Source organism: Centroberyx gerrardi, chromosome 13 (genome assembly GCF_048128805.1).
Source record: "Centroberyx gerrardi isolate f3 chromosome 13, fCenGer3.hap1.cur.20231027, whole genome shotgun sequence".
Taxonomy (NCBI): domain Eukaryota; kingdom Metazoa; phylum Chordata; class Actinopteri; order Beryciformes; family Berycidae; genus Centroberyx; species Centroberyx gerrardi.
Window position 1 is genome coordinate 15348418 of NC_136009.1, and position 27209 is coordinate 15375626.

At 45.2% G+C, this 27209-nt stretch overlaps 1 protein-coding gene across 1 annotated transcript in view; it reads right to left on the minus strand.

The window, feature by feature from the left end:
* Positions 1-27209, minus strand: part of gpc5c (glypican 5c) — a 98539-nt gene that overhangs the window by 44084 nt on the left and 27246 nt on the right. The window contains exons 4-6 of the mRNA XM_071926901.2: positions 18125-18288; positions 16758-16817; positions 15836-15958 (exon numbers count right to left, since the gene is read on the minus strand). Of these exons, the coding sequence (XP_071783002.1) occupies positions 15836-15958; positions 16758-16817; positions 18125-18288 (347 nt within the window). The remainder of the gene's footprint in view (positions 1-15835; positions 15959-16757; positions 16818-18124; positions 18289-27209) is intronic.

Sequence of the window (27209 nt, forward strand, 5' to 3'; positions counted from 1 at the left end):
TGTGAGCCTCGCTCCCGTGGAGATCGGGCCCGCCCCTCTGCATGGACCTGCTGAGGCAGAGGGAGAAAAGGAAGAGGATTAGGTGGGCGGGCAGAACACAAGAGCCAGATCATGACAACATTTTTTCTCTCTGGCTCTCGCTGTTTCTCTTTCACACAAACACACATATGCACATACACAGATAAAGAGGTAGCACATTGTAGTACCAAAATAAAGGCTTACAAAGAACATATACACCCAGACTGTATACATACATGGAGTCTGACATCATCTACACGTCTCTCCCTGCTCACCATAACACTAAACCCATAACACCATAAAATTCAGCATTACAACTTTCTATTCCTGCCCGTTGGAACAAGAGGACTTGAAGTCACGAGTGAGGCCAGCAGTGAGAGCAGGGGAGGGGTTGAGTAGAGGGTTGCAGCCAGCTAGGTTTATGAGCAGGGCTTGGACATGTTGAAATACTCTGAACAGGAGGTTTTGTTCTGAAAGGCCAGGCTGTTCTCACACGCTCTGAGCTTAGCAGCCACTCACTGTACTAACATTAAACACATGAACAGGCAACTGGTCAAAAGCCACTAAGACAAATATTTAATAAACATGAGGCATGTGCACATGATGTCTCTTGGACAGTAAACATGAACGTGTGCAAACACATATAAATGCTGCACAAACCTATGCACACAAATGTACGCAAACATACATGCACAGCACACTCACAGACACCAGCCTAATACTCAAGAGACCTTGTTCCCAAAGATATACACTGGAAATAAAAATGTTATACATCACGCTGTATACAAATTTAAGTACTGACACAATTTCTGTGGCTGCTCTTACGGTGGATGTCAGAAATCCTGACATTATGTAGTTTGCTGTGCTTCAAAGACAACATTGTTACAGTGGAAATACTCGGATCATATAGAGTGCAAGGCGAAAGAACAGCAGGCAAATCAAGGGAGGTCATTTGCAGGGCAGGCAAGCTCAAACAGTGTCCTTTTCTTTCTACACTCTCTTTCTTTCCTCCTCTCCCTCCCCCCCCCCCATCTCATTATTTAAGTTCTTAAGTGATCTCTCAAAGTCCCAAGAGGCCACATCTCTAGTTCAAGTCATCTTTCTTCTTCCTCTTCATTTCTCCATCCACTACCACCAACTCCATTTACCTGCAGTCTCTCACTTCTCCTCATTGTGTTTTGCAACCCAGCTGGTAACCACATGGGCATGCAGAATGCCACCAGTAGCTGCAGTCACTTGCCAGTCTCAGCAGTATCTGGGGCATGCAGTCTTGGCTTGATTTCCTCTTGTTCCATTCCCAACAGCTCTGCCTTTCTCTCTCCATATCTCTCTGTCTCCTCCTGTCTCTCAAACTCTCCTCCTCCTTGCTCCAACTGGCAGCTTGGGGATTTGGAAGTGAGACAGCAGTGCGATGGCCAGTCTCGTCCCAGAGAGACGAGGACCTAATGGATGTCCAGAGACACCATGACACCGTGGCTAATGAGGCTGACTTTGGGAGAAGTTGTCCCAAGTTCAATCGCCACAAAATTCAACATAGGACTTAAATCAAATTTACTGTAACTGTTCTGTTTCAGCACTGAGTACAGAACTTTATTTCTGGTTTCCACTGCCTGAAAGGTTGAATAAAATGTTGATTCAAGATCAACTGCTGAAGAGAAGAACGATTGACTCAGGTTCCAGGGAAATGAACGCAGAGTTTGGCTATGATTTAATTTGTCCAAATGTTTTGTGAAGTTCCTAGTTAAAGAGTTGAGTCAAGGGTGCCGTCTGTATTTTGTAGTCCTGGCCGATAGCCCGGTGGGCCCTCAGTCACGCTTTTTCCCAGCCAAGCTGCTGTATTGGGTGATGAGTCAGAGACGCAGAGAGAGACAAGCAGAGTCAGAGAGATAAAGAGCAGCACAGGCACAGCAGTCCTGTTGGCACTCCAAATGAGATCAACAACGTGGCTCAGAACACTCGGCTGCTGAACCAAGTAACCCCCAGAAATGACCTTAGGCAATCTCTTGTCTCTCGTTTTGAAGTTAGTTGGAAACAGTTTGGTAGCTGTTTTGATGAGTTTGTACACTGTGCCTGGCTGATCCTTGTGGATGTGATTTAGAAGTGTCTGTGTGATAGAGCGTGATTGGGTGTGGAGCTATTCAAACCCAGATGATTGCCTTGTTCTTGTCTTCGTTATTATTAATCCTTATCATCAGCTATTTCAGTGCACATTACTGGGCTAGTTCATCACATTGTGTCCTTCTCTAGATGGTAATTGAGACGCTAATGTAATAGAGTCACAATGAATTCTGTGGCTTTAACTTAATCTTAGAGTGCGTTACCTACAGTGTAATTGCATGGGTGCAGAGGACACATCCTTTGGCTATTAATGATGAGGCTCCACACAAGAACATAAAGAGTCCACAGGCTCTTTCTGACTCCAGTTACACTAACTGCAGGGTTATGTCACTTCAGCCAAGATAAAACGTTTTTTGTCCAGGAGGTTTACGCTAATGAAGCTTTACAGTTTTTGTCCTGCTATCCCGGCTTCACCTGAGGCAAAGCACCTGTACTGAGCTGGTTGTATATCTGTCTTTGTGGAGCTGTGGACCAGTGAAATATGGCTGTTTATGGCTATGTGGTTTGGGTTGGAATTACACACCACTACATTGGTCTCAACTGCTTTGCCACTTCTTAAGAGGTCCCAGGGTGATCCTGCTAAAACCAGGCTAGGTTATTGAGTGGTAACACTGTCACAGCTATATGGTTGTAGGTCCAATGGTTCAAATTACTCATGGCTATTACGCACTGAAAGCCTGTCCTCTACAGTGCTATGAAAGGTGTTACTGTACCGATGAATGGCTCCCCTTCATACTGTAGATTTGCTTTCTATATCCTTTTTATTTTTAATGCAACCAAATACACACACATAGCCGTTATTGGGTCAGGTCAAGTAACCAATCAATATCACTCCTCCATCCTTTCTTCATTTGTTATTCCATCACTCCATCACCACCACCTCTCTGCCACAACCTATGCCACTGAGTACTCATAAGGGGAATCCAGAAATCTAGCCTTCATACATGTTTGCATTTCTTTTCATTTGTATTGTGCACATTTCTCTCGTATAATTGCCACTAGAGCTTCACGTAATTGGTATGATGGAAGCAGTCTATTTGATTGTTTGCTTGTCTCCATGTTTGTTTGTGTGATCGGCTAGCTGTTGGCTGGATGTAGCTTATCTGATTGGTGGGTGGATGGAGATGAAAGCTGACCCCAGTCCCCTCTCAGCCAGTAGACCATGGTCTGGTGGAGATGCGGCCCACTGCTAACAGCAGGCCAGAATTCTCTTTAGAAGTGGGATTTCCAATCTGCTCTCTGCCAAATGAATGTCAAAACCGCTTTTGAATTTCCAGTGGGAAGCAGTGTTCTCATTTAGCAGATCTTGGTTTTGAGTGTGCACTGTTTTTGTTTATAACACTTCCACTTGCTGTATGTCTCTAGCCTATAGCAGCTTAAATCTGAATGTTGCCCTCCTCCCAGTCCCGGTCCTAGTCTGTAGCAGTAAACCAGCCCAGCTGTAGCGTACCTCAAGAACTACTCTGCCTTCTGGGTTCAACCCAAGACTAGTCCTGTCTTGGTATGCTCTCTAGGCCACTGTGACCCAGGCCAAACCCTGGGGAGAGACAGAGAGCTGGAATAAAGACTGAGAAAGAGGGAGGGCCAGAGGGAGAAGTGGGTGTAAAGAGAGAAAAACAGAAAGGGAAAATGATCCATGACTAGACACAATGATTCACTTAGCGTGCACGTACACTTACCCAGATTTACTGTGATTACCTTGCACCCAAGAGGCGTTTAATACCCATCATTAGGTCTATTCTACCCCACTATTTCTATCTCCCCGTCCTCAGGCTAGGTGATGTCTACAATATCTAGTATGGCTCAGCTCTCATCATTAGCCCATTACCAGCCTACACAAAGCCAAGCATGCCGGATATGTTTCATTTCAATGCTACTCCAGGCTAATGAACAAGTATCGATTTATCTAACAATCACAGCAACTGCAAAGAGCTGAATTAATTTAGTGTAAGTGACTCGCTCTTGGCAACAAATTGCTCTTGCTCTCTCTTTCCTCCTCGCATTCTCTTTCACACTCTCTCTCTCTCTTCCCCGTGGCTATGTAAGCAAATCCCGACTTTAGCAAATCAAGAGTTGCAGCACAATGTAATGTATATACTCTCCTACTCTCTCAGCATGAAGCCACCAGAGCCAATATGCTATATACACTCTGTACTTGGTACTGCCTCCAGAAACTGACCTGAGGTTCAAAGTCTATGATACTTTCTCATGCAGAGGAAAACAAAACAAAAAACAAAATATTCTAGTGGGACTGAATTTCTATGCCGTATACAGAGAATATCTTATGACTTTCTCCCCGGTCTGACAGTGTAGCAATATCTGCGCCCACACTGCACCCCTGTGGTGAATTTTGGATACAGAAGGATCCTTCATTGTCTCTTAGGTTTATAAAGCATCACACCATTTTAAGCTTGCATTTTAAGAGCAAGATATGACTCACACAAGGCTTCCAGGCCCATATGTCTTAAAAAGCAACAGATTTTTCTGAGCTTACATGTCTCTGACAAAGCTTCAGGGACCATATGTATCAAACTTCTCAGAGTAGGAGTGACGACATACGATCACTAAGCCTCCCTGATAATCTCATTCATAATGTCACACTCACATTCTCAGGTTTTGGTGTGAAAGTAGATAACTTGTTGCATGAACATTGGCCAGGGGAAGAGATTTTGAAAGTCTTAGAGTTTCTGCAAGTTCAGTGTGGGTGAGTGGACAAGTGCAAGTCTATCTAGCCATATTAAACAAAATATTGAATAGAAAAAACATATTTTGGTCTCTCTAAGTGACTTTGATTGTATTTTGCTTCTGTACATTATTGAACTGTAGAGATTTTTTAACTCAATGTGGCTACCTGGTTAAATAAAGGTTAAACAATTTAGTGCGAGACTAGAGACAGAGAAACAGACACAGACTAGAGCTTTACAGTTTAAAGCTTTAATGCTCTCTAGTGGCAACTATAGAGATTACAACTGCAATCGGCTAGTGGTTTGACTTGAGGACATTCCCAGGCCTGACTGTCTGTGTCTGTCACTGGGTGTAACTGTTCCCCACCTCTCTGTGTCGCCTGCTCCGCCATACCAGCAGACCCGCTGCAGGCTGAGCCAGCAGACCACACACACTTCTGGGAAAACGCTAAGCAGCTCCATTAGATTGGAGGAAGTGGAGAGTCACATCCCCCTTGCCCACACATGCACCCACATACAAGCATCATTCACCCACATACGAAGACACACATAAACACTCACAGATTTTTTTTCTCTTGTACACACATGTACATACACATACCCTCTCTCTCTCTCTCTCTCTCTCTCTCTCTCTCTCTCTCTCTCTCTCTCTCTCTCTCACAGACAAAAAAACAACAACAAAAAAAACACAGCATCATCCTCATCGGAAATAGGTGGGTCAAATTAGGCAGGTGGGTCTCCAAAAAGAAAAAAAAAACAAGAGAAAAGTGTTACCCCACAACACTTTATAATGAAATGTCACAAGTTAGCAAAGGATGTGTTATTTTTTGCCACTCTCGTAAGTAAGTGTGACTGACAGTGAGCCCTGGTGTGAAGCTGGCTTGAACTCAATTAGAGCGCAAACACATACTAAGACTACTGAAGGTTGACCACAGCACTAATAGGCAAAGTGGGTATCTATCCATCAACCCAACTGAAACGTTTTGTTATTCATAACACTGTACTGTATTTATTTTGCAAACTTATTGTTTCCAAATGACATAGCTTTAAGGTTTGCCTATGAAGAGTATACCTGGTCCAATCACAATAAATGTCCACTAGGTGGCAGCATTAGCTGCTCTAGATACGTTCCACTAGACACCTCACTTAAGTATATTTGTGGCAGTGTGTACGCAAGTGTGTGTTCATGTGAGTGTGCAGGTGACAAATGGGTAAGAGATGTGAGAGAGAGAGAGAGAGAGAGAGAGAGAGAGAGAGAGCTCCAACTCAAGTTTGCTTATAAAGACAGAAGAGAAAATGTCATGGAGTGAAAGACAGCAACAAAACAGGACAACAAGAAAGAGCATGAGGGAGGGAAGGAAAGAAAGAAAGAAAGAAAGAAAGAAAGAAAGAAAGAAAGAAAGAAAGAAAGAAAGAAAGAAAGAAAGAAAGACAGAAAGAAAGACAGGAAGACAGATCTAGTAAGAAGAGCTAGAGCTATGAGTCTATCCCCCTTCCAGCCACATGCCGACATGCCGAGGAGGGCACGGATAACTGAGGTTAGAGGGCTGGGGGGAGCTGGGGGAGCTGGGGGGGGCAGTTGGCGTATGAGAGGCAGACAAGGGCAGGCGGGGGCAGAGCCGGGAGGGTAAACTACGCCCTGGGGCGTAGACGGGTGGAGTGGACCATGATCCTCTGGTGTGGTACGACCACCTGTTTGTCTGTCTGTCTGTCTGATCCAGGCCAGAACGGCGCGATCTAGTGCTTAAGGTTGACAGCTCCGATGTAAACGCCAGACCAGTAAACAGGCACACCATGGAGAAAAACACATCTGCTGATACACCCCGATTTACCCTTCTGTACTACCCAGTTGCACAATCACACAAACACACAATCACTCAGTGTATACAAAGCGTATAATATACATAGACAAATGGGGAAAGAGGGAGACGTAATACCCCATTTGCTACGCACTGTATATGCCGCCTGTGTAAGCAAAGAGCACTCAATGCAAACAGTCTAATTTCAACTCGAACATACATTTTGGGTGTGCGCTGACTCAAGGCAATAAACACACACAGAGTTACACACACACACACAGAGTAGAGAGGGCTTATGAGGGTGTTGAGTGAGGGGGTCAGGGATCAGACTCTCTCAGCTGCTGTAAGGGCACAGGGGAGCACAACTCTAGTGTTTCACACCCATCCTCTGCCATGCATGCACACACACACACACACAATGCACACACAGACAACCACACAATGTATTTAATATGCCTCATATGCCTTTAGAACATAAACCCCCCCACCCCCACCCACACACACACAGAAGTGCTCCCCAGACCCAGACACTCAGCAAGATGGACATTTGAGAGCAGATAGTAGATAGAGAGATAGAGAGGCAGCTCCAACTACAGCTACTTGACACCAGAATAACATATATATAGGATTATACGCTGCGATGTTGTGCAAACTGCTGTTAAGGTCAGGGAGTAAGAGAGAGCGACCGGATACTGGGCAGAGAGAAGAAGGGGAAAGGTTAGGAGGAATTATCAAAATGAAGTCAGGCGGATGGTGGCATTGACAAACACACGGCCAAAATGGCTTTCTTGGCAGAAATCCCAGCCATAACTATCATGTTTGTCATGATCGGGCCCATCTGTCTATCAGCTACAGGTTGGAAATTGTTCACATCATGAGCCAGTAGGCTGAATCTGAGAAGTCTGGGTTTGGGTTAAGAGGCTTGGGCAATAGCTGAGCTCATTTTTCCCAAGAGCTCAGAACATGAGTCACTGACAGCATCACTTTTTATAAGGCTCGTCTCTCTCTCTGGCATTCTCGGTATATTCTGAGGTCCTATATTGTTTCAATAAATTGCAAAGATGCCGTTGTGTATTTCACTACTTGTGCTTCTATTCTTGCAAGGTAATTTTACCAGACTTCTCTTCTAAAGGGATCGTTTTTTGGATTGGGGTTAGGTTTGGCAAGGATTTGGCAAAGGTTAGGGCTGCATGTGATGCTTAGGATTAGGTTCAGGGCTAAGGTTAGGGTTTAGGTTAAGGTTAGCAGTAGAAGTAAGCAAAAAAGCTATTTTGAGGTCCCAAATATGCCCTCATAAGCAATGTGCTACACCCGCGTGTGTGTGTTTTTTGTGTCTGTCTGCATGCGTTGGGCAGTCGGTCAGGAGTCTGTGTGTGTGTGTGTGTGTGTGTGTGTGTGTGCATGCCTGGCAGCAGGGTGAAGTGTATGTGGACGTGTGGAGGTGGGGGGGTGGACGTGACTTTCCCTTCATTCTGTAGCTCTTCCGTGCGGAGGCTGCATTCCCAGCAGCACTCGGGGGGCTCCAGTGAGCGAACCACCACACCAAACCCGCCCGGAATTCTAGGAACGTTTTCCCTGCGGTCTCAGGTTACCACATACACACACTCGGAGCGCACAACACACACAACACCCTCAACAGTAGTGTACTGTACTTTTGTTGTTTGCACAGAGGCGGAGTTGGTTCTGTTAGTATTCCCTGTCCCCTCCCCTGTCTGTAGTACGTTACAGGCATGAACACACACAGTCACACATTCGGTTGGACAACCACTGATGCTAAAACCCCCGATTGGACTCAAACCAAAAGTCCTGCTCAGATTCTCACTCTGATGGCAAATACCACACTGAAAACCTGAACGCAGGCACAGATTCACACTAAAACTACATGGACTCTTGCCAGTGCTCACCATCAGCCTCAAACTCAGACTCACAGGTGTACATCCAATCATACCAAATTTCACGCCAACTATCAAACTCAAACTCAGGCTAAAACTTATACTCAGTTACTCAAGCTCCAACTGACATTCTCATACTCTGCTATATCCCCCAGGAAAAAGGATAACAGTGGCCCTATGAATAGTCACCACAGAGAGAGGTTCAGTGCTGTAAGTCAGATGTGACCACACGGTGTGTTGATGTGTGTGTATGTGTGCTGTATGTGTATGTGTGTGTGTTGTGCGTAAAGTGTGTGCCGTCTCTAGCACACAGAAATAGTGTGATGGTGTATAAGGCCATAATCCTGTGTCCGCGCGGCTACATGCTGCGTGTTTGGATCAAAGCAGAGGTTTGGAGGTGGATTTTCGCTGTCTTTGAACTGTGTTAAAATGCACACAGAAGGGAGTGGGTGTGTACGTGTGTGTGTGTGGGTCAGTGATGTGGTGAGAGCCAAAGCTACAGAAAGGGCTTTCTCATACCTTTGGCTGTATTACCTGGGAGCTAGTCTTTGATGTTTTATTTTTTTGCGTTTGTTTTTTTAACTACATTTAAAGCCAGAATTTACCACTTCAACAGCCAAAACATGTGTGGCTTATTTTAGTAGGCAGAAAGAATGAGGTTTGGTGCCACCACTCCAATTTTCACTTTTAGAGATTCAAGTCAAGAGAGGCAGTCTTTGACTGTCAGCATAGAAATCTGATGAATACTGTAACTTTTCATTCTTTTGGTATGAGAGGCTACGGAAAAGAAAATGGATGTCTTTCCTATAGAGAGTCCATTAGGAACCCGACTCTCTTGACACAGCCAGAGCCAGCTCTAACACTGGGACACCGTGATAAGCATCACATCGTGGGCGCCGAGATACAACAAGCACTCCATTTCAGAGCCGGGGTGTCCTCCAAGAGCTATGTTATGATAAGAGATAAAATTGCCTCTAAAGTGCAGGGTTCGTCCTTGAGGACTCATCTCCGACTGTTTTGTTTTACACATAATATTCTGGGGCAACGGCATGTTTTTGTGTGTGTGTGTGTGTGTGTGTGTGTGTGTGTGTGTGAGATCAGTGGTTCTCACATCAAGGACACATTTTTAAGGGTTTTGTCTTTTGTCCAGTAGAGTGGCGAGCCACCCACACATACACTTACACACACACACACACACACACAGGACAATCACATACTACAGTACTGGCTGGCACCCTAGGCAGACACGTTAGCAGTGAGGACCTCAAAAGGGCTCATAAAGGCAATTAAGCCACAAAGACAGAGAGCTCTCCTAAAGCCACTGCTCCCTGCTGCCACTGACCCATTTCCCTCTCTTCTTCCCTTCATCCGTCCATTGGTCTTTTTTTTTCCGTGTCCATCTCTCCTCCCTCCATCCGTTGTTTTCTCACGCGTTCATCCTCACTTCCTCTCACCTCCCCCTCAGCATGCCAATCCATCTATTTCTCATCCTCCTCCTCTCCTGCGATGGGTTTGATGCCTTGCCAGTGGGCACGCACAGAGGCTAGTGAGTACGCCATGTCTGCCTCGTACAGTAGGAACCGTTCCAGTAAAACATCCCGGGCTAGTGAGGCATTTTAATTACATTAGCTCAACCCACTCCACCGGCTGGACACACAACAGAAGGGAAAGGCTGTAAAACTTCCATAAACGTGATGACAGTAAGACTAACGAGTAAGAGTAAATCTGAACTGAGTGGAGTTGGAAGAAAAGTTCACAAAGACACAATGCGCATAAGGCACACCATAAAAGCAAAACTTGAGTAGGCTGCGACACATAAACACGCTGCACTCAAAGACATCAAAACTCCCACACTGACAAATAAATGTACAGCGAAGCCACCGAAATCACACACACACGGGCACACACACATGCATGCACGCAGACAATGCACATTCTATCCATTTTTCCTATTTCTTTCACACACAGCTACAGACACGCGCACAATGTACTCTAGCCTCACACACTATCCTAGCGTTTCAGCAGAAAGAATAAATAACCCACACAGTCACTGCAATATGATCGCTGTTGTCTCTCTCTCTCTCTCTCTCTCTCTCTCACACACACACACACACACACACACACACACACACTCACACAGACCCAAAGTCTGAGACAGAAGTCTGAGCAATGTAGCGCGGGTCATACTGAGGTCTCAGGCAGCAGCCCAGGGTTATGGGAAAGGGATGGGCCACTGGATCAGATCGGAGGAGAAATGGAAGAGAGGGATTGAGGGAAGAACAGAGGAAAGACTGGAGGTTTGTCGCAGAAGTCAAATGCGATGACAGAGGTGAGAGGGGAGGTAGAAGGAGAAGTAGCCTAAATTACTGTCCAGAATTCTCCATTGTCCAAATCTCTTTCTCGGATATCTGCCGTTCTCACATCCCATTTTGTCTATTTGCCAGCATTCAATACAGTAGACAATGTGGATAGATTTTTAAAGAGAATACAGAGACACTACTTAACAGACTAAACTGACTTCTGGTGAACCCCGGTGTGCACTAAATTTTTGCTGTCACGACACAATCTCTTGGCCACACACATGCGGCACACACACAGGCTCTGAAGAGGGAAGGTCCTTCCTCTGCATATTGTAATAAATGTATCGTCCCCTCTCCTAAAGTTCCATAATCCAATTCCCTTGCATTTTCTAACTGCACTCCTCTGACCCAAGAGACCGACATAGAGAAGGGAGGGAAGAAAAAAAAATGAATTGATGGGATTGGAAGGAAGAGCAGAGAGAAAGTGAGTGAGGGAGTGAAGGGGTGAGGCCTTTGCCCGGTGCAGCACTCTCCCTGCTTCTCCCTGCAATACCAGAATGAATTCCAGATGTCAAAATGATAAACAAACGGATTGTCATAACCTTATAAAAATGCAAGGCATCCAGAAGCACTCACAGTGCCTTATTGTCAGTGGCCTGTCCCCCTACACTAACCCAAAACCTAGGAGTCATCCCTGAGATACTGCTGATGAGTTATTGGTTCTCACTTGTCAGTGTTCAAAATACACAAACCCACTGACATACAGTCGCACACACACACACACACACACACACACACATGCACCTACAACTACACTGTTACATTTAATTCATAGCAATCTGACAGTATCATAACAATCTGACACAGTTATTACACTTGGGGTTCAGTGTTGAATCACTCTGAATGGAAAAGTTTTAGAAATATACTGTATGAAATTGGAAAAAAGAGCCAAACTTTTTTCAGTCTCTGGTGCTATAGAGAGGGTGAGGGTTGAGCTGAATCTCTCTCATACAGATCAGAACAGAGAGGGAAGGGAGTGAGCTACCCAATCAACATTGTGACCTTTGACTGCTGACTTGTAGGCTTGCTCGGCTGGAAGAGGATTGTTTCTTCTCTCCCCTATAGAGTATACACTGTGCGTATACTGTGTATAAATCAATTCAGTACAAAGTGAATTCCCAAAGTGTTTGTAGGTCAGAGAAAGCTGATGAAGTGCCAGAGCCCATCTAACTCAAATCTAACACTGCGGTCTTCCATAATGCACATATAGTTCCCCCTACTTTGTCATTCATGCTTGATTCACAGCTTTGTATTTCCACACAAATGATTGTGGTTACAATTGGGAGAAATGAAACAGCAGCAGGTTTTTGACTAAGGAAACCACACCGAGGTCACCTCATCATTTGTATTCATTCAAGGGTGTATTCAAGATCTTTATGTTGCAATCATTTTAGCTATAGCCTGCAGCATTGTTTCAAAACCTGCACACATCACCTCGTAAGTGTTAATCAAAATCATAAGATTCCCTCTGATAAAGCCAAGACAACGGCGGGGGTAATTAACTTAATTAGAATGAAGAGGGATGCCACTGAACTATTTCAGTTTGTGATAAGAGTACAATGGATACGCAGTGACTAGCTAATCTAAATAAAGACTGTTTTTGTTTTGGTTGATCTTATCTTTCCGGAAAAGATGGTGCGAAGTATTCACACATGCGATGCTGGAAATGTGGGGAGATGTTTGAACACATGCCAACACACACTTTTAGTGGTAAGTACAACTGCTTGCCTCACCGCCTCAAGCCCCCTCCTGTCATCAGATGCTGAATAGGAGAGGCAGGGAATTTCAATCCCCACTGCCTTTGATGTGCTTTGAAGTATTACAGCATGCAAGTGTGTGTGTGTTTGTGTGTGTGTGTGTGTGTGTGTGTGTGTGTGTGTGTGTGTGTGTATGTGTGTGCGCACTCACATGTGGATGCATGTGTCATGCCTGTGCACAGTATGAGTGTGTCTGAATGAATATCCCCTCCAGCTGTTGAACAGCATATGGACGACGTGTGGATTGATATGGGAGTGTGTGTGTGTGTGTGTGTGTGTGTATGTATGTGTGTATTTGTGTGTGTTTGTGTGTGTCCTGCTGCTTGCGGGGAAAACCCACCAAGCCCTCAGAGGCTGTGTGTGCGCCCACCACACAGGAAGCACAAGTCAACTGTGGTGGCTTAGCATGTCCGATGTCCACCATGAAACTTCAGAATTTCACTGGGACAGTCCAATACTAGTGCATCTTCTATGATCCTACGCATGCTATTTGCCTCTTCTCCGCTGTACACTTTTCCTGTCATCTCTTTCCTTCTCTTCTCCTCTTCTCATTTTTCTCTCATCTTTTCCTCTCCCTATCCATCCTTCTCTCCTCTCCTGTGCTGCAGCTTTCCCAGGCAGGGCGCGGGCAGTGGCAGCAGCAGTAGTAGTGGCAGTAATGTCCAAGTCTTTCCCATGCAGCCTCATAGGAGGGTCTTTGTTCCCCCTCCAGGCTTTGGGGGTCCCCACGGCACGGCTGTGCCCCACTCCACTGCCTCCACAATGGGCCTTTATCCTGCCAAGGCCTCCTGCCCCCCATTCCTCCGCACTGCTTCCCTCATCGGGGGCACAGGGAGGCACAGGGGGCACCATGCCACCAACACGGCAACCCTTTTCATGCCCCGTCCCTCTCTCTCTCACACACATACAAGCACAGAGTCAGATACAGTGGAAGAGGTTGCTGAATAGGCAGTGGCTACTCTGTGAGCGGTCAATGAGCGGTGGCATATGCCTCAGTAGGGTACTGTTTTCTTGTTCTACCCAAGAACACACAACACCACAAGAAAAGACCTGGCTCTCTCCAGGGAGTGTGTGAAAACACAAAGTTATAACCCATTAGTGCCATGGTTGAAAGTTGGTGCCCTTGGTAGTAATGACACTCACACACACACACACACACACACACACACACACACACACACACACACACAAAATGTTTTCAAAGCAGGAGGAGAAGTCTTGTCTTGACTAGACTACACACAAACACACACAAATGCACATGTGTGCGTAGCACATGCGCACACTGGAAAGAACTGGCTTTAAAAGCAGGCAGAGAAGCCATGTCTTGTCAAGATTAGGTGCTGATTTAATTTGTTTTAGTTGGTGGATGGTTCCCGCTCCCTCTGTTCTCTCTCTCATATGTTCCTGATCATGGAGGGAGCACACACACTGGCTGCCTGCTGCCCTGACACACTGTCATAGGCCCTGATGAATGGGTGGTCTGCTCAGTATGGCTGAGCCACTGGCAGGTCTGCTGTAGTAGGGAAGGGTATGAGAGTACAGTGCCAGCAGATGAGAGAAGAGAAGAGAAGAGAAGAGAAGAGAAGAGAAGAGAAGAGAAGAGAAGAGAAGAGAAGAGAAGAGAAGAGATCCACACTAAAACAATAGTGACAGGGTGAAAGCTGCCTAACCTATTCATCAAACCTCTGACAAAACCCCCTTGCTAACCACGGAGGGGGAAAAAAAGGTCTTTTAGTAAATCCGAGGCGCCTGTTCATGTGCCTAATGTCTTCCCATGTAATACACATGTAATGCTTAATGTATGGCTTAATCCAGCATGATGAACGAGGGCCAGAGGACCTGACAAACAATTAGGGTGGGTCTTTGAGGAAAGATATCTCTGTTCCTCTGTTTTCCTCTGTCAAGGCCGACCCTGGCACTGCCAAGAGTTGAGGTTGCCATGGGAATGGGAGCCAGTTTAGGGCCACCGCAGAAGCAGGGGAGCCTAGCCTTGTCATAATTGTGGACTGAGTTTCTAGAGTGTTTAAGAAGCAGATCCAGGAGGGGGAATCAGTTACAGACTCGCATTGGCTCAGTGATCTGCCTCAACTCTCTGTTCTTGTCATGCTGACTGAGAAAGCACGTAACCACCACGCACACACACACACACACACACACACACACACACACACACACACTCACACACACACACACACACACACACACACACACACAGGGTCACTAAGTACTTCAGTCTCTGAGAGATGCACCCACAACCACAAACAGGAAAAATGCTCCAGGGCCACACCTATAAATCAGCAGAAAATAAATACCTCATAAATAAAAGAAAGAAAAGGAAAAGGGGCAGAGTGGAGAGAAAGAGTTCATGTGTGTGTGAGAGCAAGTGAGAGAGAGAGACAGACAGACAGACACAGATAGCAACTCTCTCTCTCTCTCACTCTCACACACAATCTCACAAACAATAACACAGGCACTGTATGAAAAGAGAAAGAGCTGGCAGTTATTTTTTTCTGCCTTCAACATGTTCTTCATTCCCTCAACATGGAGATGGCTTTAATGACTTCCTCATTCCCACACTGATTAACAACAGCCACACTGAGTCACAGCCTGACAGAAACACATACATGCACACACACAAACACACAGAAGGGATGTCACTTTTTTTTCCCAAATTTGAATTTATTCAAAACTCCCACATTTCAAAACAAAAAAGAAGTATGAAGCCTCAGGTGGCATTGGTTTGGCTGACTGTTTGATAGCATGCATGCAGATCAGTGCCTAGTGTTATGTGAAGCAAATTACAGCTCACATCTCCAAAATCGGCCTCCAAATACGTTATGTAACAATCGCCCATGGCAACATATCTTGCCTAATCACCCTGCGATTAGGCAAGATATGTTGCCTAAAAAATGTTTTCCCAACACCGTCTTCTGATGTAAAACTAAAACTGGCAAAAGTCTGTGTTTTTGCATCAGATTTGTAGAGAAATCCTGGTATATTTTGATCACGTATTTTCATTGGAGAAAGTCACATTGGGAATGTGATTATGAGACTGTGGGGGACGAACGTCTCCGCTCGATTTGTCAAGTGTCCTTTCCCATCCACCACCTCAAGCACTTGTGAAGTTTAGGAAATGAGGGGGTGAAGGGCGGGGGACCCCTTCCCTCTCTCCCTCCTGTTCTACATCTCATCATCCCATCCTCTTACCTCTCCACCACATCGTCCCCGCTCCAGCAGGTGGAGTCATCCACCACATTCTCCCCTTCGCACAGCATCTCTGGCAACGCCGCAAAGAAGGACTTGTAGCGCTGCAGGTACATCAGGAACTCCCTGAGGAGAGACAGACATATGGAGAGGACAGGAACAGAGAAAGGGCATAGAGAGATGTTAATGCATGCCACACATCCTTCTGAATCACTGGCCCTGCTAGAAAATACACAACTGAGAAATGTGAATTATGTGATTTTGGTCTGTGTGGCTACATGCTTCTCCTTCTGTACTGGGGCACTTTGCACCAGAAAACATTCTCTTTGTGACCTAAGTGTACTATCCCACAAACAACAGTAATGGTATCTGCACTCCTCTCAACCATACATGCGTGTAATAGATACATGTATTGTGATTGGTAATGATGGTGGTAGAAACTGTGTGGCTTTGAATCTGACCACTTCACTGAGTCAGCACATTTCTCTCAATTAAGCTGTGGGGTGATACTTGCTTCACCAGCGCTGCATACACATGTTACTGATATAGACATTGTCATCTTGGGCGAAACAATAGGGTAATATTCTGATCAGACGCACATTGCGGCCACCCATGAGATAGAGGAGGTCATGAGGGGTTACGTGCTGAGTCAGTCAGAGCAGTCGTCTGATACAGTGGACTGAGTGTGTTTTTTAAGGTGTTAAACCTAAATTAGTCACCCAAAACACTAACACAAGCATCCGTTAAAGAAATGACATATCACAGGTCTTTCTACCATTCGACACTCAACATGAGCTGTCATAGCTACAGAAAAAGTGTGTGAGAGAGAGAGAGAGAGAGAGGAGAGAGAGAAGAGAGAGAGAGAGAGAGAGAGAAGAGAGAGAGAGAGAGAGATTACAGAGAAGTCCCCTGGGCCCATGCTTACCTAGAGATCTTTCTCAGACTGCTATGTTTATTGTTCTTGGAGGGTTTCAAGGGGAAGGAGCTGGGGATGATGGGAGTTGAAGTCCAGGGGGAGGTTGTTGCAAGCAAGGAGGATGCAGGGAAGTGAAGGGGGGATGAGAGAAAGAGAAAAGAAACAAAAGGATGGCACAACAAGACACGCGGGGAGGGGAGGAGGGAGAGGAGACAGTCAGTTGACCCTGGAAGAAAGGGTTGAATCATGCACATGCAGAGACCAGGCCAAACCACCAAGACCCAAGCCTATGATCATCATTATTTCCCACACCACACACCAACAGTTAAAAACAGATATGGAAAAAAAAAAAAGTTTATAGTCAGTAAACAAACAAACAAACAAACAAGTGTTCACAGGTAAAATGTTCACAAGGAAAGCAAAGAAACTCCTGGAATTTTTTTCTCAATTCCTCTACTTTACATCGCATTAAAATAAAATGTACATGGCTGATGTTATTCTACGCTATCGTATTCCATATTTTTCAGGGACTGACTATTCTGCCTTTACCGCACTGGACGCTGCCATCTCTCTGAAGTGGCCAGTGCCCACATGTGCTCTGGTCGGGGCTGGCAGCAGGCAGGGAGCTGGGTTGTGTTGCCATGAATGATGGTGGCAGTGCCAGGGCCGACCTGTCAGCTAGCCTGGCACCAGTGCAGTGATTCATGGTTTGGGACAAGGTCAGACAGGCAACAGTGCAAGTGTGTGTCTGCTTGTGTGTGTGTGTGTGCGTCTGTGTGTGGTACTATTTCAGCTGAGGCGGGCAGTGGATCAGAGCTGGTGGCATTGCTGTCTGGGTAAACAGGAAATTGTTGGTCCATCAAGATTAATCTTACCCCTCCCTCTCACCCCCCACCCCCCCTCGCCTGGCACATCACAGCCAGCTGCTGTGGGCATGGGATGGGTGCCTCAGAGGCCAGGTGGAGGGCATGGACCGGCCTGCCAAGCACAACATTTACTCCTAGCTGTATGTGTGTGTGTGTGTGTGTGTGTGTGTGTGTGTGTAGCAGGAGAGAACTGGTGGCATTTATGGAGACACTGCCCAATCTCTCTCTTTAGAATAGGTCAATTAATTTACATTTTGTTTAAATCCACTTACTGGCAATCTAGTTGTCTATGTAACTGTATCTTATCCTCAAACACCTGCATTGGCATACGATCTACCATATAACAAATAAACAAGCAAACAAACAATCGTCCATACAGCACTCAATAGAGGAAAAAATAAAACAGACATACTGGAATGTCTTTTGATTTATGATGGACTGATTAGAATGAGCAGTAAACTCATGTATCAAACTGAATTAATCACAGTCCAGTTTGTTGCTTGGTCTTACCTCCTCAGGTGGGCTAGTTGCCCCAGCAACTGCTCTGGTGGAGGTAGGGAGGGGGGAGCAGATGGAGGAGGGGTGGATGATGTCACGGTGGAGGTCGTGACCTCTGGGCTAGTGGGCTGTATGCTGGTAGGTTCCCCAGTAGACAGGCCACACACCTTGTCCACCTGTGGAAGACACAGAACAAACACACACCTGTTAAACTAGGAAAACACATAACAACAGTAGGGTGGGGTTGGGGGAGATGCAGGGTGGCTTCCATAAACCATCAAATGACACCTGCACACTTAGGTGCATAGAAACACACACATACTAATTGATAAAATCGTTACCTATAGATTTTGGAATTAAAAGTGAACACTTTTTTCAGAGTGTAGTTATCATTTAAAATTGAGGAATGCCCTCAGTGCAGTCAAATGATTGCAGGGTGGAAGGGAGAAGGTGAAAATAATTCTGGAATAGAAAAGCAGTAAAAGCAGAGGGAAGAGTGGCTGATGTGAAGGACGTGATGAAAGAAAATGGTGTGATGAGTGAGTTATTGCCAGGGGGGCTGACAGTAAATGTAGAAAATTTCTCCACCTCACAGGGGCGGACACACGCACACACAGTTGGCAATGATCAGGAGTATCTCCAGTGAGCTATTAAAGCCAGCAGTGGAGAGGAGGAGACGCTGGGGTCATGAGAATAAAGGGGCGCATGCTTCAAACCGAGACGCAAAATCAATGACATCTCATTGGCTTAAAAGCCTCTGGGCAGGGCTATTAAGTGGTCCTCAATTAGCCAGGGAGGCAGAGTCTAATGGCTCTTGCATGCTGGACTCTGAGTAACTCCTTATAGTGATCAATGTCTATACACTGCTCCATTTCAATGGATGAGTCTTTCTATCATGTCAGGGCATCCAACAGGACTATTTACTATTTAGTGGCACAGTTTATTCACTACTGATTTACAAATGGGGGCCTCACAGTAAGAATTGGTAACTGGGACCACCATAGCAGGAATGAGCCCATGGTTATGACTTCATTGAAAAGAGCGTCCCCTCCTCACTCTGACTGGTCATGAAGTACCATAAAAGAAGGTCTAGGTTATTTTAAGACCAGGTGGATGGTAGTACAGTCATATTCTGCTTTGTTGATTTAAGTTTGGCTAAGTCAGAATGGACTCATAAGAATGGACTGCTCGTGTAAAAAAAAGTTGTGGGTGGTAACATCAAAGCAACGGCTCAAGTTTTTGTCATTCTGTTGGCCTATGACAGACACACTGCCATTCCAGTGTAGGTGTTTAGGAGAGCTTGAGAGAGGTCAAAAACAATGGAATGCACAAATATAAACACACAGACCTTCTCCATATGGGAAAGGCTTGGAAAGCAAGCATGTGTGTGAGTGGTTGGTTTTGTGTGTGTGTGTGTGTGTGTGTGTGTGCCTGTCCACATGCTGCAGAGATGTTGGTTAAGTAAGCCTGGAAGCAGCTGAAATATGCGTTAACAGTTACAAAACTTGTCTTGGTCGGGGTCCATATGCCAGGCTGCTATAAATAGACTTCCCCTCTTGGGTGAGGCAGATCACTCATCACATGTGCCCTATAAATGGAGTTTAAATGGAGGTTTCCACATAGCAGCCAGCTATTCCTGAGCACCAGGACTGTCAATAGCAGACAACCTAAGAGCTGCTTGCTGACAGAAATGTCCTGTACTTCTGTTCCAGACACTAAAGACCTATCACTTCTTATACCAAACTACCTGAGCATCCTTCCCCTCCATTGCTCTGCTTGCACTTCACTCTTCACTACGCTCTCTTTCTCTCCTCTTCCTTATTCTGGTCTCTAGTTCTCTCTGGAGGCAGATGCTGGGCACGGGGATGGTTGTTTTATTGCATTAACCTTAACTCCCCCTGGGCCCATAAAACACACTTACATGTGGTAGAGCAGCATGCAGCCACACATGCACTCAGACACATGCCCATATGCAAACATGCCACACACATACAATGTCGTGGCAGGGAGAAATGATAGAATGTAGCAACTGTTTTGTAGCCTATCAACGGTCAGCTCTTTGCATGTGCCGTATTGTATTGAATAATTAAGATAATTTCTAAATCATTTACATACTGCCTGCACAACATGGCACATGCAACACTTGTAAATTTCAAACTTGTAAAGTGGATTGTTTTATGAAACAAATTTGCCAAACTGGACTATTTGAGCAAGGGTAATGGCAAAACACTATATTCTAAAAGTTACAATTGAGTTTTATACTTTGTTGATTAGCCCAGAGCTTTGCAGCATTACAGACATTGCCAAGCAGTTTGTTGCTAAGTTTATAGCAACAAAATAAAACTGCCTAGTCAAAAAATGTCTATCCAAGAGGTAACACTATAGAAGTCAAGGCTCAGTCACTTTACCATGCAAACTTTCTAAGTAGTCATGTAGCTTTCGGGATATTTAGAAAAAGATACATTGCTATTCCCAAGATACAAACACATATTTCAGACAACATAAAACCCCATTAGGTCATGTCTAGATTGTAGTGTTTGGGAGGTCTACGTTAGTGTGTGTGTGTGTCTGTGTGTGTCTGTGTATGGACTTGGCAGACAGGGCAGGTGTGTGGAGGGCTGAGCAGAACCCAGACAGGCAACAATAATAACTACAGTTATTACAGGGCTATCATTTTATAGACCATCCCTCACCACCCATAGCATACATATAGTACATACACATACACATACAAGATTCTGTACACACACACACACACACACACACGCCGTCAGTCCCCGTAACAAGCTTCTAACAGACTGATACTATAAAGAAAAGAGACATCACAGTATCTTATAAGAAGAGCCACTGTGGCTTTGTAATGTCCTGCAAAGATGTGATGTATGGAGGAAATGTAGCCAATATTTTGACAGAGCAGGATAATATGTACTGTGTTTTTAATGTTTGTTCATTGCTACTGATGGCTGACAACTTTGTATCTTCCAAAAGTCAGATTTAATTTTTGACAATTAATAAGTTTTGAATAGGTTTCACTGGGCCTAGGGTCATGCATTTAATTCAACACGTATTGCAAGGATTTTATTTGCCTGCAGCGGTAAGAAATGGGGGATTAAGGCAGGATCTGAGCCTCTGACATTGTGAACTTTTCAAAGAAGCAGACTTATGTTTTAAATCCAGTGCCATTTCTCGCCTGTCTCCAGCATGACACTTTGGTGTTTTCCAAGACAAAAAATGTAAACGTTCTCATAAAGTATGAGCATCAAGCGGAGGTCACTAACAGTTTTGTTTGTGCTATCCCCACATTTTTACAACAAAACTGCACAGAGCAGGATAAAAATGGGTTCATTCTGAAGAGGCCAGAGGAGACCGGCGAAAGGCCCACATATCAAAACAATAACGTCGACACAGATCAGTCACACGCCTAACTAAACACACAACTATGTAAGCAGAACACAAACTCATCATGGGGAAAATAAACACCGTCCTCGGTATGGATCCTCATGAGGAATGAAGACATGCTCTTAAAGGTTGGATCTTATGGCCACATAATCCTGATGGCCAATCAGATGACAGCTTGAATAATGACATGGACTACAACGTGGCTATAAATCAATTATCTCCTGACCTGATGATGGCATGAGAATGGAAATCCCATTTGCGCACAGCTTGAGTAAGTGGTTTTGTGTGTGTGGGTATGCATGTGTGCGTGACCACCTGTTTGTCCTTGTTATACCTTTACAATTCCAGCTATTTCATGTGCGGCATTCCTTATGTGATTGCCTGAGGACGGAGGCTGGTGGAGGGGGCAGATGGGTGGGATGCATGCTGACCACATGGGAAGACTTTAGGGAAATACAAGGCATGTATTCTGTTTGCATTTGGGCTGGCCGATGAAATTAGATTTCTGCCGCTGCAGGCAGGAGTGGGTGAGACTGTTTTTACAGCTATGTGTCTTACAGGTTTGGGCACACTGTTGTGCACATCTGTAGGAGTTAGTCTAGTAAAAGTTTACATTTAAACTGACATTTTTTGCATTGTTTGCAAGGATCTGTTTGCATGTCTATGATTCCATATCTTGAGCGTATGTGTGCATGTCTGTGTGTGTGTGTGTGTGTGTGTGTGTGTGTGTGTGTGTGTGTGTGTGTGTGTGTGTGTGTGTGTGTGTGTGCATGTCTGTGCCCGGGCCTCATGTGTCAGCGCACATCTCATCCTGAGGCAACAGGGTGAGAGAGCAGCAGAGAGCAAGGGAATCAGCTTCAAGCTAGCCCAGCCCAGGGCCATCCCGCCTCTAGGGGAGTATTGGCTTACAGATAGCAGTGGTGGTCTGTCTTCCCAGTTTATTTATCAAGGGATTAGCCAGAGAAGCCAAGGGAACTTTCTCAGCCCCCTCTCACCCCACGCGCATTGCATTGTGGGATGAAGGGAGGGTGTCCGGTCAGTGAGGACCCCCTTTTGTCCACAGCTAGGCTCTAGCTTGTGTGCTGAATGGAGTGAACATGCACATACACACGCACACACAGACACACACTGACACATACACACACACACGCGCACACACACACACAGCCTGCCCATCCGTCCACCTACTGCCAGTGACTGTTAAACCCTGGGAACAGTGCTCTATTTGCCAGCTCTGGCAAAGTGAACAGGCCACTCACGGCTCAAAGCACTCTATAGTCGAACCCACAAATTGTTACTGGCTGGGACAAATGTACACAGAGCTCTCCTCTATAGCAGTTGGCCTTTAGCTCAGGTGGTAGAGCGGAGGACAGCTTTTCATTCTCGCAGAGGCTGAAATAAAATAAATAAAAGAGAAGCAGCCGCATACTGAGATCCTGTTATATCAACAGTCCCGACCTTGGCTAAAACTGTCTCTAGCAGTATAAAAACAGTCAAACAATAGCCAATAATGGGCCAAGCCATAGTGATAGTATTCATTTATCATGGTCACATATCTCTTGGGCTGAATGGCCTAAATGGACACCAGCTCTTTACAAACCGCTGGTCCTGTGCCAGGCGACGTACCATCTGAAATTAATCTCTGGAACGTATAACTCACCGAAGGCATTTCTGCACGGTCTCAGTGGTGTTCTCAGAGCACAGCCATAATTAATACAAACCAACAGCACTTTGTGTCGTTGAAGCATATGGGTGTACATGTCTGTGTGTGTATATGTAAGAGTGAGAGAGTATGTGCGTGTGTGTGTGTGTGTGTGTGTGTGTGTGTGTGTGTGTGTGTGTGGTGTGTGTATATGTGTGCATTTTATGACTTCACCATGGGAAAGAAGCACAACACTGTCTTCATTCATATCCCAGGGTGTCCTCTGGGGTCCACTGCTTACATCCATTATCTAACCACAGTCACTGTCATCTCAAACTATGGGACACAGTCAGACGATATTTCTCCTGAATTTTTCTTTTACCCCTGCAATAATCCATTTCCACTAAAAGTGGAGCAATAAAATTGCATTCCCTTAAGTGGCAATAACACAGACTGTCCTCAAAGATGACAATCAAAAGACTACAAGCCAACTATGAGAGCTATCCTTGTTTTGAGAGATAAGGGAAGTGCTGACACATTAGCCAATACTAGCAGTGTTGTGGCGGCAGCCTTGAGGGTAGAGAAGCAGGCGTGTGACTGGAAGGTTGCCAGTTCAAATCCTGGACCACCTGGGACAATCTGGGTGGGTGAAGTGAATCAGAATCTCTCTCCTCCTTCAACAACACAGTTAGGCTGTGTACATACTCATGTACACAGACATTATGTAGGTTCTAAGGTGCTGAGCTTGATCAGACTCTGTAGGCCTCGGACAGCAGTCAACACTGGACTACGACAGTAGAACTCAGTCAAGAATAAGGTAGAGAGATAGACAGAGGGTCAATGGTTTACTCAACCAAGCACATGTGTGGGTCTCCAAAGTGAAAGGCAATCTATAGTGGTGCCGGCTGGAGTATATAGTGATTCTGGCTAATGCTGATTACTGAAGAGGGTCATAGATGATGGAGATAGACTGGTCTGTACAGCCTGTTATTCACATATATCAGGATACATAAATGGACAGGTGATTTACTCATCTAAAGCTCCATGTCTGAGGAGAGTGGTAAAATATTGGTGTTCTCTGGATAAGATAATTTATGATGAATGAATACGGGTTGTGTGCACAGTGCTGAGAATAGTTGACAACAGTGAGCGACCTAGTCCTGACTAAGACAGACTAAAGGCAACACCTGCACCAGTGTGAGTCAAGGTGTAACCAAAAACGAAGTTGAATAGCCCCAGACCTAAAGACAGATGTGCCAGTCATATGTGGGGTTAATGAGCAAATACAAGAGAAAACGAAAATCATCAATTTATAGGATTGGATCCACACAAAACATTATGTATCCTGGAGATGGCAATGTGTTGTGCTATGAGTTACAGCCAAAATCTGAAGTAGCTGACTGTATCTGTGTAATGACATTCACAATATGAAACGCCCCCTGACCCCTGGTGACCTCACTGTGACAGCTTTCCACTCCGCCTCTCCAAGAAAGCCGTAAGTGACAGAGCGTGGAAGATTTACAGCATAACTCTTCTCCTCTTGCCTTCTTTTCTCTCTCTCTTTCCCAACTCTTCGCTGTGTTATCCTTTTATAGGTCTCTCTTCATTCCTTTTGTCTAAATCAGTCTGTCTTCAGCCTTCTCTTTAGTCGTCACTCTGCACTCTCTATCACTCAGTCTCTCTCTCTCCCTCCTTGTTCCCTAACTACCCCCTCCCCACCATCTTTCTCTCTCTCTCCCGTCCAAATGATGTCAGTGCTAATTAAAGAGAGAGACGCAGTTCCTCATATATCACAGGGATAAGTCCTTGAGGCTCCAAGTCAGAAAAGGGAACATTGAGTTTCTCTCTCCACACTGAGGCTTGTTTACCCTGATTAAATCATTCACAGATGATCTCAAAATGAGAGGCTTTTGGCTTTTCTCTGTAAATATGGATGTTACTTTGGAGATTGTTGACATCAATTGTCCTCCTAGCGCATCTTTGTAAACACATTTGAAAGAATTAGAAACAAAAAATGTGGCTAGAAGTCTCAGAGGATGGGATGGGTGTAATTTCACCGAGACAGAGGAGAGTGGGGAAGAGGGAGACAGAGACAGAGACAGATGAAGGTCAAGTGAGTCCATCATGTCCCTGTCTGTGCATATGCTGGAATACACACACACAAGCAATGAAAATAAGCTTGTGGATAGAGGCTCCAAGAGTCCATGTGTCCGTCTGAGGCCCTCTAGTGAACCACCAATTATCATTAAAATCACAACAGAGATGCAGGGATCCTCTTAACCTAACAGCAACATGAAAACAGGTATTACCATGCTAGTCGGCACAAGAGTGAGTTGAGAGGGCATTATGTATTGGTATGCCAAGCCAATGGGCACCCAGGCACCAGGTGAGGCTGTTGGAGGTATGAAGACACAGACAGGGATGGCGGGAGCTATTTATAGCCTGACAGAGGGGGAGGGAGGGAGGGAGGGAGAGAGGGAGAGGGAGGTGGAGAGGGAGGAAGGAGGGGTTACAAAAGGGTAAAGGGGCCATATGGGGGCAGTGAGCTCCAGGGTGAAGACTGGCTTAGTATTGTTTTTGCAGTGGATTGAAAGAACACTACACATGAGAACTGTTCACCCGGAGAAAGCCCGAAGGTGACATGCTATTGCTGAGATTTTGCGGTGCTATCTAGTTCACCACATGCAATCTAGTAGATGATACAGTGGCTGTCAATGGTATTAATCAGGCAGCTGTAGAATGAGTAGCTTTGTTAGCATGTGGCCAAGACTTAAATGGTCAAAGAGGACCTGATCAGCAATCCCAGATGAGAAGCTTGCTGTGTGCTATTAAAGCAGTTTGAGTTGGAAGGCTACTGAAGTTTATGGTCCAAATGGAATTAAGACAGTGATTGGTGCAGCAGCAGGTTGTTACCAGTGTAGGGAAGACTAAGGGACATGAGGGTTTATGTCTCTAAATTCATTAGTCATCATAAAAACCAGACATAGACATGTTTCTCCTCCTGTCAATCCTCATCCCCTTTTCTTGTCACCATGTCTTATTTTGTGTGAAACAGTCCAGCTGAGCAGCAGACCTCAGGGTGGGAATGGAGGCACTGCTTCACCACACTTCTATGAACATTTCATCGACTTATAATCAACTACATATCTGAGAAATTACATGATTTCTGAAATTATATGATTCCCCAAATCCAAGTCATGGGTCATGCAGAGAAATAATATACTATGGACCACTGCTTTATGTTCAGATCTAAATTTAATGGCACAGCAATCAATCATATGGTGATTGCTCACTATTACCACTATATTTCCATTCAGTGGGGGAATTTTTTTGCGGTGTTGAGGACTGGTGCATATCACCAGCATATTAAAGCTGGGAGAACACCAAGAGAAAGAGAGAAGAGGAGAGGAGGGGAAAGGATTGGGGGGGGCGGGGGGGTTGGCTGAGGAGAGGAGAGGCTGCACCCACCATCATTAGCTAATGGACTGCTGAGTAAGTCAGTCAGTCAGTCTCAGGTTGAAACCCACTGCCAAAGGCACATGCAACTTGGAAAGATGGGTTGAGCGTATAGATTGGCCATGAGCAGATTTTGAGCATCAGCTACTATTCCCCAAGTGGCAATCTCAAATATTAGATAGAGGAACTGGAAATCTGACCATAGATCAGTGTCTGAGCAGCGTAGCTAATCCTTTTATATAAGATGACCTCCACTGGCATTCTCGGGAGTTGATGTCAGGGTCCATCTCAACACGCTTAAGAAACCTCCTCTATCATCCTCTTGTGAACTACACTCTTCTGAAAATGCAGGATTGCAGAGAGTCAGACAGGGAGAGAGCAATGTGAAAGTGTGATGACAACCAAGTCTGTTTTCACACCAACAAGGTTCTTTCATTTTTTTTTGTGGGCTAGAGAAAAAGAAACAGCGAGGCAAAGGAAGCCACTGCAGCCTATTGAGGTGCCGCCGTGGTGAATGGAAACCCTCCAGTCATCCCACTGGCCCTTGTTTCCATTATCTAAAGGCCCAGGCTGCTATTAGCATTCCTCCATAAGACTGTA